The sequence below is a fragment of the Varroa jacobsoni genome, unplaced genomic scaffold (assembly GCF_002532875.2).
Source record: "Varroa jacobsoni isolate VJ856 unplaced genomic scaffold, vjacob_1.0 scaffold_690, whole genome shotgun sequence".
NCBI lineage: Eukaryota > Metazoa > Arthropoda > Arachnida > Mesostigmata > Varroidae > Varroa > Varroa jacobsoni.
The window spans coordinates 82,869-101,497 of NW_019213592.1; the positions used below are offsets into that span (position 1 = coordinate 82,869).

At 41.5% G+C, this 18,629-nt stretch overlaps 1 protein-coding gene across 4 annotated transcripts in view; it reads left to right on the forward strand.

The window, feature by feature from the left end:
- Positions 1–16,285, forward strand: part of LOC111262668 (annulin) — a 58,856-nt gene extending 42,571 nt beyond the window's left edge. Inside the window, exons 2-15 of one of the 4 annotated variants that reach the window (XM_022837080.2) lie at positions 3,096–3,481; positions 5,873–6,076; positions 9,906–10,030; positions 10,356–10,494; positions 10,660–10,901; positions 11,147–11,349; positions 11,573–11,683; positions 12,044–12,169; positions 12,605–12,757; positions 12,912–12,991; positions 13,499–13,804; positions 14,112–14,269; positions 14,996–15,135; positions 15,793–16,285. In XM_022837080.2, the coding sequence (XP_022692815.1) occupies positions 3,280–3,481; positions 5,873–6,076; positions 9,906–10,030; positions 10,356–10,494; positions 10,660–10,901; positions 11,147–11,349; positions 11,573–11,683; positions 12,044–12,169; positions 12,605–12,757; positions 12,912–12,991; positions 13,499–13,804; positions 14,112–14,269; positions 14,996–15,135; positions 15,793–15,934 (2,331 nt within the window). In that variant the 5' untranslated portion in view covers positions 3,096–3,279 and the 3' untranslated portion in view covers positions 15,935–16,285. Of the gene's footprint in view, positions 1–3,095; positions 3,482–5,872; positions 6,077–9,905; positions 10,031–10,120; positions 10,187–10,355; positions 10,495–10,659; positions 10,902–11,146; positions 11,350–11,572; positions 11,684–12,043; positions 12,170–12,604; positions 12,758–12,911; positions 12,992–13,498; positions 13,805–14,111; positions 14,270–14,995; positions 15,136–15,792 lie in introns of those variants that run through there. The other 3 variants (XM_022837081.2, XM_022837083.2, XM_086969275.1) reach the window with 3 other exon arrangements.
- Positions 16,286–18,629: the final 2,344 nt, after the last annotated feature.

The window sequence follows — 18,629 nt, forward strand, 5'->3', positions numbered from 1 at the left end:
GGCCGTTAACGAAAGCATTTCCAAATCTACAAAGGGTAAAGGAGTACAGGACAAATCATAGGTTATTGCCTCAGCCGGGTTAATACTTGATTGAAACTAGACAAGTACGGTGTTGTAGTAATTAAGCCGTTCATTTTCAAACTAACTTACGTTCTGGTCGTATTAACCAAACATCTCTAACAAACAGACGGTATTTTGGGGCTAGTTAGCGGCGATACGACGAGCCAGTCAGCATTCTAAAATACAACTTCCTGCACAAAGATAATGGTTAGATTGATATGTAGTAGCCATTTCATAGCTTTGATCACGAACATTTGCTCAGGTCTAGCACATACTACAGAACAAATATGTACCGTGCAAGCTTATTAATCATGTTTGACGATTTAACAATAATTTGAACCAAATAACATTATTCTAAAAAACATGGGTCGTGTGCCCATATTAGCGCTTCGAGGTCATTAAAAGCTTTCAATCACTGCTGGATCCAAGCCCGAAAAAGGTCGCTGACATAAGCCACAAATAATAAGCATATGTGCAAAGTTTATGTTCAGCAAGCGAGGTCAAAAATCGTCTAACCCACATAATCAAGATTCATACGACTATATCGTTTAGTTCAACACATCTTTCCAGTAATAGGCTTCCAGTAATAGTAATAATAATACCAATAGGAAGAGTGAGTGCGTCGCAGTCCGTCTGAAGTGGACGTTTATATCACCCAACTGACATATAATGCTATGCTTCCAGAGAGTCCAGGCAGTGACTTGTGGTCTTCAACTAGATTCGCAGGTAGTGCTAACTGCGACCACGAAAGGATTCGTCTAGTTACCGTCTGTATTTAAACCCCTGTCATTTATCTCTGAAAAGCTCATTTTCGATCTACTCATGAACCAGAATCGTACGACAACTGCAATAACGATGGCACCGTAGAGGTCGCTGTTTAGACGTTAGTAGGACTATCTATAGATCTGATTCGATTGTCTACTGGCGCAATTTTACCGATGCAAACCCATCGGTACGATACCGCCAATCGTGGCCGCGACTTTGCAGGCCTGTATTTAATGTACACCCCGCAAAAACGAAACATGATAAAAGAATATGAAAAGAATCTCAATATCGGACGGGCACATTACCATTAACTTGATTCTAAATTAAGGCATGAACGATCGTGGTATAGACCAGTCAAGCAAGACATGAGATGACTTTATTGATTTTCCACCGTTCATCCCTTCTAATTACTCTTGTAATTACCATATCATAGATCAGCAGGCCGTGGTCGATTAGGCAGACTAGACTGCACTACATAGTGTTTGTTTTGGACCCATTTTGTGTTTAGTACGCGTGCGCGATCACTGTTCATCATATAGATTCATCTCTGTAAAATGAATATGATCATTTCTGTTCTAGTCACCCCCTGCGATCTAATGAATCTCCCTAATCAACACTTGCCAGCCAACCCGTGCGTCTTTTCTGTGCTGGTTTGGAACCCAGGTCTAATAACCAAATTCATTCGACGCATTATCGCAAATGGGCTGCATATTTACCCTTAATTGGGTTGGTGAATAATATATTGGAGGTCTACGATTTCATTCATAATTACTAGCACTGGGCATATTCGTTAACGGCATTAGCTACTACGATCCGGTTGATATATTGATTTTTTTGCCATCGACTTCAGTAGTGCACGAGAAGTATCCGCACATGTTACGTTTGAGGCCGCCGTGGAATCAATTTTGAAATTTTTCCAATTCCTAAAATATAGCACGTATATTGAAAGGAGACCCGCGCCTTTGAGTCACCAATTCGGAATCTACAGGTGGCTATAGGCAAGCGGTAATCGTTCTACCTTCTTAAGGCGCTTGTAGTTCCATCAGGTCATCGAGTCAATCCTCTTTCTCGCAGTTATTTCGTAGGGTATACTAATTAGAGACAGTATCCAGCCGCCCGTTGCGGGCGACTGACTTCTGACATATTTGCCCTCTGACATCGGGTGCAACAGAAGCGGCAGCAGCTATTTCAGGATGCGACTGCCCCCCCCCCCCCCCCCAACCATTCATTCGATACGCACGGGAACTCACGCGTCTGGCGTTTACTGCGGGCTGCGCAGACTGGTTCAAGGTGGCACAACAACCTGGACGAATCGTTCGTCGTATGTCAAAAATAATACACGAAAAATGTCAGCCATGGCGGCAGCCCTAGTCGTATGTGACTCGTAAGGTCGTGGAAGCCGTAGCACTCAGGGCGTACGACAAGAAATGGCCGGGCACGCTTAAGTAAGCAACGACGACGGGACGCAAACGAGAAACGTACGAAATGCTGGGAGACGCCGTGATAGTGATGGGGCGCATCACATATGGGTAGCCTCGGTTTGTTCTAGACGTCAGTGAAGAAGGTATCGCGGTTTCAGCTCATATTTATCTGCTAGTAATGACTGAAGATGGATAACGGCTGAGATGGGTGGAACACTGTTGCTAGCGGCTGCGGACAACAACGAAACCCAATGACGCTAATAGTTACATTGACCACCTAAAAGAGGTAGCGAAATGTGCTTGTCAAGAATAGAACAATGCGTTCATTTATACTTTAGCCGATTGCAGAGGTAAATTACCACCTATGGAGCGACGCATGCGTGTATGTGTGCATGTAAATGCCACGTGTAATCACTAGGGCTCGTTACGATCTAATCATGGACGTATTGTTAGCCTTTTGTTTGATCTCAGTAGGCTCTAGGGCTTTAGCTACTTAGGCCGGTGAATTTGCCAGTCGATTCAGGTTACACCCCAACCTAATGTTCAGGCTCCGTTCGCGAAGAATACTTTTCTTTCCATCTTTACCGCTGCGTCACAAAAGCGAGATGATACAAGCGTTTTATAAGTACGTTTCTGATTTGTTAGATCATTGGGTACATTCTGAGAAGATGAGGCAGCTGTGTATACTTTTGGCGAACCGATAAATAGTTCGTTTTTAAGTAACTACAAGATCTGATGAGAGAGAAATCAGCTGAATTTTACTGGCTTATATAAACTAGAACTACTTACGATATTGCCATATACTGACGTGGGTACTCTTCCTTCGTTACGTGCTTCTGTCCCTTGCAGGGCTCGCGCCAACGAACTGAGATCGGTGAGAAACAGAATAGACAAGGGCACCTCGTTTCCAAGCTGTGGCTAGCGCCTTCAACAGCGCCATTGAAAAACACTAGTCAGAGGCGAAGCCTAGAAATCTCATAAAGGAAGAGGTACACTGCGTGCCTTCGAATACATTGACCATTCGTAGCCGGTAATGGTCATCATGAGTTTCAACAGAGATTGGCTGAACTCGCTGCGTAGTTATTCTAGGTTCGATTCGAGACCGGGCTCTACCTGGGACCTTGGACGTGCCGGAAATAGAGTTAGGCCATCATGGCCACGGAGGCCTCTGGACATAGAGGTGGAGATTTTCAATGAGCCGGGGCGTCGAGCAAGGCCGGGTCGTTTGGGACTGCGTAAGTGATACGTTTAACAATGACTGATTAGAATCAGTAATGTGATATATGCGACCAAGCTAACCGTCACATGTGGCAGCTAAGTAGAGGAACCGGTATGTTCTGCTGTATAGAAAAGCTCGTCTACCTTTAGAGATAACACCCTTATCAGCAACATGTTAGGCTAACTTGTTTACTTGAGTAGAGTAAAACGTTTATGATGCGATTTAATAACAAGATCCCTGTTATGATAATCTGTTATGAAATAACAGATCGCGTAGTGGATAACACAAGCCGCTGCACGAAATCAGACGATGATCTATTCTTATATAATTAGCAAATGCAGCAGAATGCTAAGATGAGTTGTGAATCTGATGGCGCTGAATTGCTACAAAAACGTATTGTATAATTACATGATTATTACGCAGCCCCGATCGTCGTACTGCACAGTCTCACGTAGACGATTGACCTGTTGTCGCGACTGGAACTGGGCGGTGAGCGAGGAGGTCCCAGCGAAACAAAAGGCACCTACAAAAGGATCTGGCCACAGTTTCAATTACCGTCAATTACGTTCAAAGTGGACCTCGCGTACACTTCTGCATGTAAAAATATTCCAACGAATGTCACTCAGTACCAGTTATCCTGCCTGTGGCATGTCGCAAATCGGACCCGAAGCAGAGCCGAGTGCCGAAGACATTATGAGTGCCTCTTATTTCTAGCATTCTTATTGCTGCAATTAGAAGCAATGGCTTTTCATCTTCCCTCTGCGCTTTTTTTTCTGCATTTGGTGTACGTTAACATTAAGCACAAACCTAGTTTTGGCAGGCGGCAACATCAGGCAATCGTCATAACAGCTGAAAAAACGTGATGACCCTGTTAGTTCAGTTAAATGAAATTACAGCCGTCATTGACAATGAACGATCTGAAGGAGCTGTCACATAAACACGATATAATCTGTCAAACTCAACTGAAGTACATAGCGATAATGGTTACGTATTCAGCCCTAGAATAACGAAAGATGAAACACACACGCACACACACACATATAATGACATGTGAAAAATACGCTGAAGTCATTTGAGTGAAAGGCAGATCTTTGAAACGATAAAATTCAGCATTGTTTGCTCTTTCTGTCAGAGTTACGCCCCCATTTCAAATGCCCCACACAGTTGTCAATGACAGTTCGAAATTGTGCTCATTTACGCCGACGGAAAATGCGGCCTGCCGTTAGCTTTGCCTAAACGCCGCATTCTGAACGGAATGTTTGTCCATAATCACTTAACTCTGCAGGTTTCTCATCCTGTCGATGAAATAGTTCATAGCTGACTGTGATACTTTATCTAAACGGGATAAATATTCCGCCTTGAAAGGATCACAACGTATTGGAAATCTAAGCTTCGGGCAACCTTCCGTTCATGTACCAACGCCAACCAGCAATATAGCTACTGATGTTTTCTCTAGGTCACTATAGCCTACCTTAAATCTCGCAAAGCGTGTGCGTAGGAAATGAATCGCGCCGATCTAACACTTCAGGGTTGCCGTTTCGGAGCCGCTAAGTTCGCCCAAGTCTCGAATACTATATTGATTCTATATTTCATTCACCGAACGCGTAAACGTTGTCCAATGGTCAATTCGATATGATGAACTTACTGTTCTAAGTTTCGCATACTAGCACCGACTGAACTTGTGATGCAGGTTTCACTCACGATACAGTTTGCGTTATACCATATATGCGCATTTAAAGTATAAGAGCTGTAGTTGTCAGCGGCTGGATAAAACTTACTAGAAATCTGTAAAAAAAAAATCAGCCAAAGAGGGGATTTAAGTTAGAAGAAAAAAGAAGAGGAGATGTTTTCAAGGAAGGTTCTAAATAAGTGAATTAGTTAATAAGTATACTATCATAGGAGCTAGAGACTGAGATAGGCATTTAACAATTACGTTTTTGTCTAGATATCGGCACAGGTGTGATTCTATAACAGCGTTCAGCATTATCTCGGCTTGTCTCGTTTTTTACTCCTTCCAACGACAGTAGCTCTTAAACTAGAATAGTGGAACATGTTTTTTTAAATGACGCCATCGTGTTCCCCTTTCTATAGACCGGTCTATTCGATAGGCTGATATCTAAAGTACAGGCACATATGATTTGACCGATAGCGCTTTAATAGGCCCATCGAATGCAGCTCTGTATTGATTGCGTCCTGAACTCTTCTAAGCAGACCCTATGAAGACACCTTCAGCCCTTGAAATGTGAACGTTGAGCTAGAAGAACGCCTTGCTTTAAACAACCCGCAGTTTGCCTATAGCATAACATTTTTACAGATGTAATGAACACATTATCATAAGGCAAAATAATAACGTTCGGCGTTTTTGTCGACCTCTTTTTTGCTGTTGTTTTGGATGTTACTCTCCCAGTTTCAGAGAGCGACATCCTTGAGATCCAGTCCATTGATGCTCGGATCGACTTCAATTGTCGAACCCATCATACAGATAGATTTTCCGGGTCACGGCACGGAATTCTGATCGCACGCCGAGGACAACCGGTACAATTGGTCTTACAGCTTTCTCGCCGATTTCAGCCAGATTTTGACCATGTTGAACTGGTTTTAACGTATGCTGGTACGTCTGTTTTGATGTTGGCAAGAGAATTCTTACTCATAATTTTCCTGTATGCGTTAATAATTATATTGATACGAAATTAGATAAACACGAAACGAAACGATGTATAAACGAAAAGGAAGCGAAGTGTTTCGGGCGAAACAAGGGGTGAAAGCTCCAAAAATCCTTGACGTATGAAGGTGAGAAGGATCTTTTAATTGATGTAAGCTTTCCTTGTCCTTTATCGATACGTTTAGGTTACAAGATACAAACACAGTTGTAAATGGATTAAAAACTAGTGAGATCATCGAACTAAGACAAAGTCGCTTGACAAATTGGATTCACCAAAGGCGCCAATAATAAGTAACAACGGGACGCATTCCGCTTCTCATACCGGCTCAATGAAACGGATGAAGCATCGAAGAGGTCGATTATTTCGATTATAAGACCAAAAGCAGAGAAACTCAGCCACAAGGTCGATGTCTCCTCGTCTTCTTTCATTATTTAATGTCTATTTATGCGGCTCAGTTTTTCGCTAATTATTATTTCGACTTGATTATTTAGATATTAAACAAACGTTTCTTTGTATAAGAAGACATGGTGCGTTTTCCATAAACGCGTTATTTTTTTGGAAAATCCACATCTATATCCAACTTGACCACAACATTTGAATCCAGTTTCATAATAATTATATTCATGCGTCCTCCATATTTGGGTTCTGCGCAAACGCTGTACACATCCGGTAAGAAACAAGCATATATATATTGGGTTTTCGGAAAAATATCGACCATTTTTAGGCTATAATTAAACTAAATATTCATTGCACTTTAGAGTAATATGACTGACGACCCTCTACTATTTCCCGGTTAACATCATAATGCCATCGCGGTAGAGCTTCTATGGTTTCTGGGTGGAAAATTGCGACAAGCTATTTTTTCTACTTTCGACTAAGGCTGCATGACCGCCATTGAAGGACTTCTGCAAAGGCCAGAAGAGATCATAGCCTGCTGATGCGGGATCGGGGCCTATGCATATTCCCGCAACGTCTATCGGCTAGCTGAACAGTTACGTGCTTTAGCGTTGTCATCATGGAAGATGACGCCTTTTCTGCTCACTAGTCCCAGTCGATTCTTTTCAATGGCCTCTTGTAATTTCGCTAGCTGTTGGCAGTAGAGGTCCAAACAAATCGTTTTGCCTGCCTGACGGTAGCAATTTATAACAAACGATTTCCAGTTTCAGCAAACAAACGGTGTTCGGATGGTTTAGAAGCGTCTGGTAGTGAATATTGTTTGGTTACAGAGGGTTCGGTCTTGCTCGATTTCGCGATAGTTTCGTCAACTTCTCTTTGTAACTGATTTACTACTACAAGGGGCATCCTTCACATCGAAATTTATAGAACTATCTTGGGGCTGTTTTCTCCGATGACGCATTCTTCGTTTACGCCTTCGCCGTAATAAGATTGCAAAATAAAGCGAATTTTTTCTGCAAAATTTACCTACTCATTTTATCTCAAGTCTGAATAGTAGACACTTTACAAGCGCACCTACCACTACATCTGTCCAACCTCAGTTTCCAAATGATACCAACTCCAACCTGACGCGACCCATGTTGCCTAAAACGCACGACTTTCAGGCCATCTAGCTAGATACAATAGTCAATTGTTTTTCAACATATGTACGCAGGAAATAGCGAAAAGTGAATACAAGTAACTGATATCTGATTTATCTAAATATCTGTATCGACACAAAACATAACGCGCTGCTACTGGTTAAAGAACAATGGTTTTTTTTTTCTGGAAGTTCAAAGCAGACAAACAATCAAGCCGTAATCTTTAGCTTTAGTTCGAGACATAGCATGAATTAGCTTATATTGCGTTCATCCTGTTCCCGTCACCCCTCCCATTCATCACAGTAATTAGGCCGGCAGACCTTAAAGATACGACGGTAAACGACGCTTATTTGCGATGTCGGCTTTGCTTGTTGCCGTCCTGGCAGGCGCGGGCGCATTCGAAATAGCGCAGGACTGTGTTGAGATACACGACCGGTGTCATGTGGTGATCCGGCCAGCACCGCTTTTCGATGTTATACTTCGCAGTCGAAAAATGGATAACAATATACAAATCTTGTTCTTTATATTAGGCCACATTTACACCTACCCCTCGTGGCGTTGTTATCCTTAATCTTTGACACAAAAAAAAAGCGCGTAATATTCGGTAAGGGGAACAGCAGCGGTAGCCGACACAACACAGCGTTGAACATTCACGTGCATAATTCAACGACATACGGACATTGTTTCCATGTGCACCTTACATAGACATTACTGTGCAGTAACGGTGTGTGCCTTTTCATAATTCTGGCTTCGTTTCCTTATCTCTCCTGCGACGATTCATTGTTGCTAGCGGCAGCAGCGTTCGTTGCTCAAGTTCGCGTTACTTGGCGCGCGCGCGCGTGTTTCTGCCGTACTATCACTTCGGCGATACGGGCGGCGATATCTTCCGTGAATTATCCTATTCGTACATGCATGTACTTGTACACAGATATTTAGAAATGTCTGTTAATGGCGTGATGGTAGGCTCGAGTTATTACCGTTGTCCTTGTTGCGACTGTCGTTTCTGATGCGTCTGGGGATACTATTCATTCGCCGAGCAAGATCGTCAGCAAAGATCATTGCAACAACCCATGACAGGGGCGCTACGGTGGGTGGCGACCGACGCGTATTAATTAATTAACAAACGACTTTTACCGGCAGCGCTAGCCTTGTTTTTTTTTTGCGGAAAACGAGCCCGTTAGTAGGCGTTCCGTAAAGACTGCTCGTCGGGATATAAGACGGGACACATAGTTCATGTATGTACATGTGGACATATAATGCAAATAAATTTCATTTGTTATTGTTATAGTTCTGTTCGCGCACACACTCACCCATACGGGCACGCCGAACGAATGGGCTGCCTCTTCGTGCTGAGACAGAGTTATGAATGTAGACCTCTGTAGGTTTTATGACGACCATAGCTCTTATAGTGATAGGGACGACAACAACTGCGTTTTCTGCTAACGTTTCCACACGACCGTTGTACAGAGATAACGATAAGAACGATTTTATATTCACTAGCGATAGGCCAAACATTCGAATAAATAGATCATACAATCGTTCTAGATAGAGACAACGCTAGCAAGAGTAATACTAGCCAAAGAATATAGGCTGTCAATGCAGAACAGTGGCCTACTACGGAAACAGCAATAAACTGCAGCAGCCTTATTGTCATAAAAAGTATCGCGGTGTTCTGGTGATCTAATGTTACACGCTACAGGGCAGAAGGGCTGTATTGAAATTTGCCTAAGTACTTGTGGTTGATTAGAATACGTCGTTGTAGATTGGCCTAACAGAGTTGCGGGGGCACCTTCCGTACGATACGTAACACCGTCGACACTTGGACTAATCTAGAAATGTAGAAGTGGTGATTAAAACTAAAATGAATCGTATACGTAATTGGACGGCACGACGGTACATGCAAACAAGAAAGAAAATATTGCTTTGTGTAAAACCATCGCGGCTGGACGTTCGACGAGACAAATAGTTTACGTAAACGCGTAATAATTTCGCAACGAGCAAGTCGTTCGTAGCGGCACCGCTGGCAAGCCACCGTAATTACGTATTTTGCTAGGTGGAGCGGTATGCCAAGGCCACTTGAAGTTTGTCCACTAGAATACGGGTTAAATACGATATTGATTATCCGTAGAAGAGTAACGAGTAGTTGTAAACGTGTGAGGATAGCGACTCTGACTAGCATTCAATATCGTTTTCATATGCCACTAATACAGTTGCTTTACCCAATCGCTGGCGCCGTCGACAGGAACTCGTTTCATTTACGGAGAGGATGGAGTCGAGCGTATCACCGTCTCTCGACGGGTCGCAGAACATGCAACTTTATGGAGTGCCCGCCTCATTGAAGTGCGACGCAATACCATCGTCCTTGACGTAAGTAGACCTACAATAGCTGACCGAAACGATAGTCGTCTGGCTGACGAAAACTAATGATAGACGACGTTACAGTGACAAGGACGCATTGGCTACGTGTTTTGGATGGCTCTTTTATTTGTTCACGTCTATAAAAGTCTTTTACGAAAAGTTTTTGTAGGTAATTGTTACATTTTTTACGAATGCGGTTATTTAGTAACAAGCTGGCTTTAACGTACTTGTCTAGGAAGGTACGAGAGAAATTACTTACGAACAGATGTGTCTACATGTTGTATTTCTCCATATTATGGTATATATTCCCTAGCCTAATCTAGATCTCTTTTAGGTGGCCATATCGGTCCGTGCAGCCGTTGGCGAATGGAGACTCAAGATCCTCACCCATTTGTTGAACCGGAGCAATCTTGTTGACAAGATTTTCCACTATGATAAACCAATCTTCATTCTCTTCAATCCATGGAGTCCAGGTACATCGACCGAAGCTTTGACACCAACCCAAGTGTCCCTCGAGAATTGAACGATTTAGTTTATTTATTAGTGTATTTATTATTAGTGTATTTTGATAAAAAGCTAAGTTACAGCATAGCATTGACACGAAACGCGCTCCACCGTGCACTGACTCTGCGCTTCAGATGATCCGGTTTATTTGCCGGCTACAAGAGAGCGAGATGAGTATGTCCTGGCGGATACTGGCCTCATTTATTCCGGCCGAAAGGATCGTATATCGGAGCTCGCCTGGGTATTCGGCCAGCATGAAAAGAAAATCTTGGAAATTGTATGTTTCGCATTGCGTGAATTAGCAAATCTGGATGTGCGAAAAATGGCAGAACCGACTCACGTATCCCGGGCCATTTCCAGTATAGTCAATGGGCATGTAGGTATATGCCTTGTTATCGCTACTAGCGTCTATTCATAAATAACTAACCGTCTCCTTTTACATTGTTATATCTTTTACTTGCTGTAAGATGTTTTTTATAAGCTGCAAAAAAGATCTTCGCACCCTTCCGCGGGTTCTACGTCGCACGAGTTTGAATCGCTCCTGACAAATTCGATGAGGGTGTGCAAAAGAAGATTATTATTTAGGGAGAGTTAACAGATCTATTTCTTGTTCATTGACAGCGTGGCCAAGATGGCATTGTCGAGGGTAACTGGTCTGACAAGTTCCACGATCAGCAAGATAGTCGGTCTCCATGGGAGTGGAGCTCATCAGTTGAGATACTACAACTGTTTCATAAAAAACGCTCAATAGTCCGATACGGTCAGTGCTTTGTTTTTGCAGGCGTCTGTAACACCCTCTGCAGAGCTTTAGGACTGCCAAGCAGGTGAGATAGACAAACTAACTACCTTGGTTAAGTATGTATGTGGAGCTACGCTTTTTAGAAACTAAATTTTTCTTTTCAAAATGAAAAATCCCGTATAAGTACATATAATAGTATATGATAAATACTATATACGGTATCTGCTTTAAGGAGAACAGTAAAATATTTATTTGTAATTTTGGTGGTTTACAATCAAGCAATGTCAGCCAATACCATGGGTTTTTAGGTGTGTTACTAATTATCGTTCTGCCCATGATGTCCACGGAAACCTCGTTCTCGATTACATCTACAACGAAGACGATGAACTCGTTTCAGAGAGTCGGAACGATAGTATTTGGTAAAGGAAACTTTTGCACAACTTCTCTATCTTGCCGGGTCATTTGAGATTTGTCTAAACGTTCCAATTTAAAAGTTGCCGCTTTAACATAGGATCGCATAGTGTCTACTCTCGTACGACTGCAAGACTGGAAGCAAGCAAGACTATCGCCTTTTATAGTTATTCAACAAACAATACCAATGATATCGAAGAGAGATTATTAGGGGACCACAAAAGTTTACAATATCTCTATCATCTTGTTGTTAATTTTCCTGAAAATGCGTTGTCCGCGTAGCGGTATGAACAATAAATCGATACTGAAGCTCTTACTACTAGTCTGAATTAGTTATCTAATGTATCGAACCGTTTATTGTTGCTTAGGTCATTTCACGTATGGAACGAGGTCTGGATGCAGAGGGATGACCTGCGAGGGTCAGTCCCCGGTGATTTCGATGGGTGGCAAGTTATTGACGCCACTCCACAGGAACTTTCCAATGGTGAATTTAGGTGAGGACATAATGAAGTTACTAATGTCGCTAAATTAACTTCGTACTTTGTGAAAGCGTTAAATACCTAATTTGTCTATGTTATTTTATACAGGAAATTTCCAGTAAAACTCATATTATATCGTTAATTTTAGGCTTAAGTCTAATCTAATCTATGCCGCTTCTTTACTTAATGATTATAGTATTTATGGGTGTCTACCTAGAGAAATCAGTTATCAAGAATGAAATCAAAGCAATTATTTATACTGCGCTTTGTCGGATTTTTATTCCATCATACAACATTAATTTTTATAGGTAAGAATTTACGTCGTGCGTACATTAGCCCAAAGTCATGCTGGAAGCTACACGCTACATACAGAGTCTACATGTATATAAAGTACGTATCTACTATTGCTCATGTATCTATCTTATGTTTCTGCTGACACAACGGTTATAGGGTGGGTCCGGCCAGCGTGAAAGCAGTCCGGCGTGGTGAAATCGACGTGAAGTATGATTGCGCCTTTGTACTTGCCGAAGTCAATGCCGATGTTGTTTTTTATCGCCAGGACAATCGAGGACGTCGTAAAGAGATCAAACGCCTCATCGATGAGTAAGTAATGCACTAATGAGCTGCAACGTTTGATACACTCATGCCTTTAGTCGATGCCCTTTTTCCCTAGATGACGTATCTTTAGCTATGAAACGTAGTATGATCAGAAGGATTTAACAAATATATATACAATCGAACACGAAATCGATTTTAGTGTCGGCGTCAACATGAGCACCAAAGCTGTCCTATCTAACAACCGGGTCGATATCACCAATAACTACAAACCTCCAGAAGGTGAGTTGAGGTCAAACCTAGGACATATCGATGCTACTATGCATATAGTGCTTGGTCGCCCTCCACCGCCTTACTAGTGTACTACTGACCATATATTCTAGAAACCCTTACTTTGCCATTTCTGCATCTCTCATTTTATCTTTTCTCTTTTTGTTATGTTCACTCTAGATCGATGTCTCATTACCGTTCTATTGTCTTTGCTGTAGGTTATGCGTGATACAGCTGAACATTAAAAAACTATTGCTAAACTCGTGCCTAGGTTATACATAGGTTAACTGTGTGGAAAACCTCCACGTTCCTAGCGTCTGCATCTTCTGGCAAAGCAATATTGTGCCCTGTTACCTGGTAATAGCAACAATACTAAACAACCAAAACTAGCTAGGTAGCATTTAAACAATCGAAAATATCAGCACTGAGTAAATGTGCCGTTAGGCCTTACCAGTACCTATACCATCCCACTGCATCACTCTAAGCTATGTGCTAACTACACGATATTTGCTGTTTTAGGGAATAGCGAGGAGCGCCTCGTCTACGAGAGGGCCTTAAGACAACTTCAGCCTCATTTGCCGCGGTACACTCGGAGTCTGCCTAGGCCCGGTGCAGAGTCCGACGTCGTGCTGGAAATTCATATGCCGGATGATGACGCCCTTATCGGAAGTACCATACAGATTCGCGCTGTCGCAAAGAACAACAGCTTTGAGAGAAGCCATACGCTCCGCTTACTTCTGCGAGCCATATCAAAATGCTACACGGGTTGTAACGAGAGGCTTTTAAGGCAGCGAATTTTCCATGAAACCCTTGAACCTCGTGATTGTACGATCTTTTTGCACTTTGAGATGGATGTAATAATACTAGCGATATGTAAGGTTATGTAAGCGTGTCCGTTGGACACGCTTACATAACCTTACATATCTTCTTCACGCAGCCATCTAGACAACATTCAAAAGCAAATATTAGGTAAAACCTCTGCAGGAATTTTATAATTTAGTAGGCAGGCAAGTAGAATGCGCCAACTAAAAGTAATTATCCAGACCCTACACCACGTATACCCAAATGAATAGTCGTATTTGGCCGCTAACAAATCATTGGCACGCCTTCATTGTTGTGCTGTATCTGACAGCTCTCGAGCTGACCCTGGAGGTGACGTATGCTGATTACGCATTGCCTGTACGCGTTAGTGAACAACTGGCTACGATCCTACAGGCCGTATCTGAAGATGGGGCAGACTTTATGATTACTGAGGAGTTCGGCCTGAGCCTACCACCGATCACCGTGGCTGTCAGTATACTTCGACTTACATTTGTAAACACAGCTGTATATTAAAAAATTGGGCTGGCTGTACCCGCCTCGGTGTTCCTTAGCTTTTTGTTAATTCACAATAGCAAATATATTTACGATTAGCCATTGGAGTCGCATTATTTAGCAAGTACGGCAAACGTCTTTGGTACAAAAATGTTATTTGAAATTTTTAATTATTCTGTACTGATCATGGGAATTTCAGTCTAATCCTTTCGGGCGAAAACGGTTACACGCCTTCGTACACTAAATGGCGAAATGCACATGTATTTGTTGAGCTTATTTCGAAAAGGGCTCCATCGACGTTTTTGTAGGCTGACTATTGTTGATCCAGCAAAAAATATTTCCCATACGACGCTGGGGTACATTTGTTTAATACCAGGCACCAAGACATCATTCGAACGCAAGTCTTGGAAGTGATTGATTACGAAGGATCGAGTTCACAGATTGCTATCGCTGGTTAGTAAAAATATACTATCCCAAGATGAGATACCAGGGAACGGGTGCGCAGATGTCCCAATCGATCTGCAACAACTTCGTTAGTTATGTACCAAATGGAAAATCAACGGGCGTTGAATCTAGCCAGTGTGAGCTTGTACGACAAAGTTCAACACCACACACTAGCTACTCTGCGGTATCGTGCAATCAGGAGTCGGACACGTCGCTGAGCTAACAGTGAACTGATTATTTGTATGAGAAAATTTTCAGTGCGACACTCAGCAGAAAGTTGGACGCCCCTTCGATATTGGACTCTCTCTACGCAACCCCCTACCTGTTGCACTTAACAACGCCCACTTTACAATCGAATCGCCGGGTATCACTCAGAAAACGATTCTTTCTGTGAAAAGGTATAGATTTCATGTACGCGTTTCTAAAAGCGCCGGAGTTAGGCGGCAAAATTAAATAGCGAAGTGGGGGATGAGACAGACCTCGCTCCAACCTAACCTAGTTTCGGTCTCTCCGCTCGAGTTAGTAGAGAAAACTTCGATTACTTGTAACTTTACTTAATATAAGCATATCTCTGTATTCGGACACTTATAGACATATGACATAGCCATGCGATACGATGCTAAACTTAGAAAAGAAGGTCCTAACCTAATTGATTTGTCTACTGACAGAATTAGCCTGTATTAAACAGTCAAAGTGTCAAACTCGGAAAAAAAACCTGAGGAGAACCTTGTCATCCAGAAGGTCACACTATGTAAAACATGCTAGAGATACTAATTAAAACTTAGAAAATTATCGAAAAAGTCAAGTAAGTCGCGCATGATTAGTGATCTCGTGAGGCGCCCGAATCCTACGATCTTTAATCGAAACAAAGACCTTAGGATGAACTAGCCTATATAATTGCCACTTTGCTATGACTGTCATTAACTATTTCCGTTATAAGCTGAAGGCTAGCCGTGTAAAGAAAATATGCCAGCTTAATTTTTCAACATACTACAAAAATAAAGCCAGTATCAACCAATATATGTTTACCGTTAAATGCACAATAAATATTTCAGGCCGCCAGCTGCCGGGGATTATTTTGCCGTATCGAGCCGGCTCACTCCGAAAGGATTCGGCCAGCGTAGCCTTATAATCACCTTCAACTCCGATAAAATACCTCAAATATCAACTCAGAAGAGCCTTACTGTGCTGCCATGAACGATCCGCTTAGACGAAATAAAGTGTCGAAGACCAAAGTCAATTAATAAGAGACTGGCAAAGCATTATCAGACGCCCTTCCCGAAAATATCTACTTGTCCAATTGACAGCAGACACTCATTCGTATAACCCAATGAACCTTTACAAATACTACAATCGATAATTCTAGCTTATATATGCGTTGCTATATAAATATAAATCTAATTTTTGGTCCACTTTTCTGAGTAAGAATGAGGTTCCATCTTCTAGAAGATGACTGCATATATATAACTATCGTATAGTATTTCGGCTTAGCATATCATGCGTTGGTGGTTTTTTATTTTAATAAAATACTCAATTCGGGAAAAGTTAGCTGGCTTTTAATTCACTTTACACGTACGTAAATCGGTATTCTAGGTCGGTACATACATACATATATATATTGTCACACGCTCGTCGATCGATTTTGGCTAGCAGATTTTGTTACAATCGTCGTGTGACATTTTCAAGAAGACTGGTCTTATTTCAATCTCAACGCCTTTTTATATTGTGCGACAAATGGTCCTCGCGTATAGGTATAGGTATAGGGCGTCATGTCCTGTGTCATGATACGCCCTGGTTGGGATATTAGTACGAGTTTCGGGGCCGTCAGAGACTGCTGATTAGGATTCCTTAGGTTAAATTTCTACATAAAGGTTCAGAGCATTGTATACGGTAGGACATATCTGACTCTAGAGAGCCAAACTATAAAAATGCTGTTTTTCATTTATGATGACCATTTCATCAGAGACTGCACCGAACTCAGCTACATCGGGCGCATCTTCACCTATTTCGGTGCGAGCTAAACAAGGGCGAACGGAAAGGCATAACTACTATATTTCATTATTTAATGCTAACATCTGTCCAGACATACGTGTAAAAATATATCGCTATTGGCCGTAGAAGCCGATGAAGAATATATAATATAGAAAAAATAAAGAAACAATGTGCTAGAGAATCAACCTATTTCCAGAAATTTTGTAGATGGCAACAGGATCACGCAGGAAGAGGCGACAGCTCGTTACATAGAAGCTCCGTCGCTCTATCGAAGTACAGTCGAGTTCGTGTTTACAAAACGAATTCTCAAAAACGTTTTATTATTATTATTATTATTTTTATGGTTGTTTATTATTAACAAATTAGTAACGACGATAAAAATATCGGAGGTTGTTCTTAATTGAATAAAATTACCTTGCCAGTCGTACGGGAATTAAGAGGTAGAAAGAATGGATCTAGAAGAACGAGGTCCAGTTGAATTTTTTTTGAGAAAGAGTGAAAGACGTTGACATTACGATTCTAATATATTTATTTACCTCAGTTGATGCTATTTTAATCTGACTAGTATTATACCTTAAAAAACACTTGAATTTTGAATCCGAGTATGGAAAGCAGACAATCTAGTTAGATCCTATTTTTCAACAGGACGATTTTAATTTGCTGTCTCGGAACAACAAAGCTCCTGTAGCAAACGGCCTAAGTTAAATTATATCACGAAGAGCCATTTGTTGTTGTGAAATATAAAAAAAAAAATCCAAGGATTATGTCGGCTTTCGACTATTGAAGGTATTATGATTTTATGAGCTTCTTTTGTTTTAACAGCACCAATATGATCAAACCTACTGACATCACGTCTACAAATGAAGCTCGATGATGTTAGTGCGCACGGTCGTAGGCGAATGAAGACCTAATTCTTGTTGTCGCAGCTGTCGGACGGTGTGGCAGTTCCGTCGGACGGTGTGGCAGTTCCGTCGAACTAAGCAGCCTGATAATAAAATCTTGGTTTTTCATAAACCGATTTATTTTCTGTTCAGTCCGATCACGCAAGGCAGGATTTCCGATCGACCAAGTTAGGTGTTTTCTGTTGAATCTGCGATAACCTTACTTTTATAATAGTATAATTTCTTAACATGCATAATGACATGAGTTTATTAATAAAGTATACAGATATTTTAAATAAGCTCTAACATGAAATACATATAAACACTTGATCTGATTTAGGAATTTGTCCTTAAAATAATATCCTTAAGCCACAAGCGCCTTTATTATTAATTTTACTGTTATTTGTTAACCAGTTGTTGTTTGGGCAGTGTTTGGATGCTGCCAGTAGAATCAATAATAAATAAATAAAGGCTCGAATAAACAATAAATTGGAATATATTGTACTTTACTACTGACCCTTTGATTATGCGTTACAGCTGAACAGCTGGTCCGTTATAACTGTGACATGGCAATAATCAACATAGAGGGTAAAGGCTTAAAACATTTAGGTCAGTCTTTTAAACTTCTACCCTTAACTGGCCGTTGCGCATCTACTTTAATAGAACTTCTATGCTTTGAGTTTTACGTCCGATATCGCCGTTAGGTGTTCCGCCAGAGAGATTTTGATACAACGTATCACAACGATCTGTACCAGAATCGTAATGTTGTGATAACCACACTTCTCAGTGGATGTAACCTATCCTAAATTCGAACAAAAACGTCACGCTTTATAGAGTCGGAAACGGATGTTATACGTACTGATTATAGAGATCGGTTGTAGAGCTTCCCTTGACTAGCGTCTCGTTCGTAGATCACGACATATTAAACGTTGCTGATTTGTCCTAATGGAAACAAGACCCAAAACCGGGTTAGTAATTGCCCAAATAAATAAGCGAGATTAACTAAAAATTCTGTTATG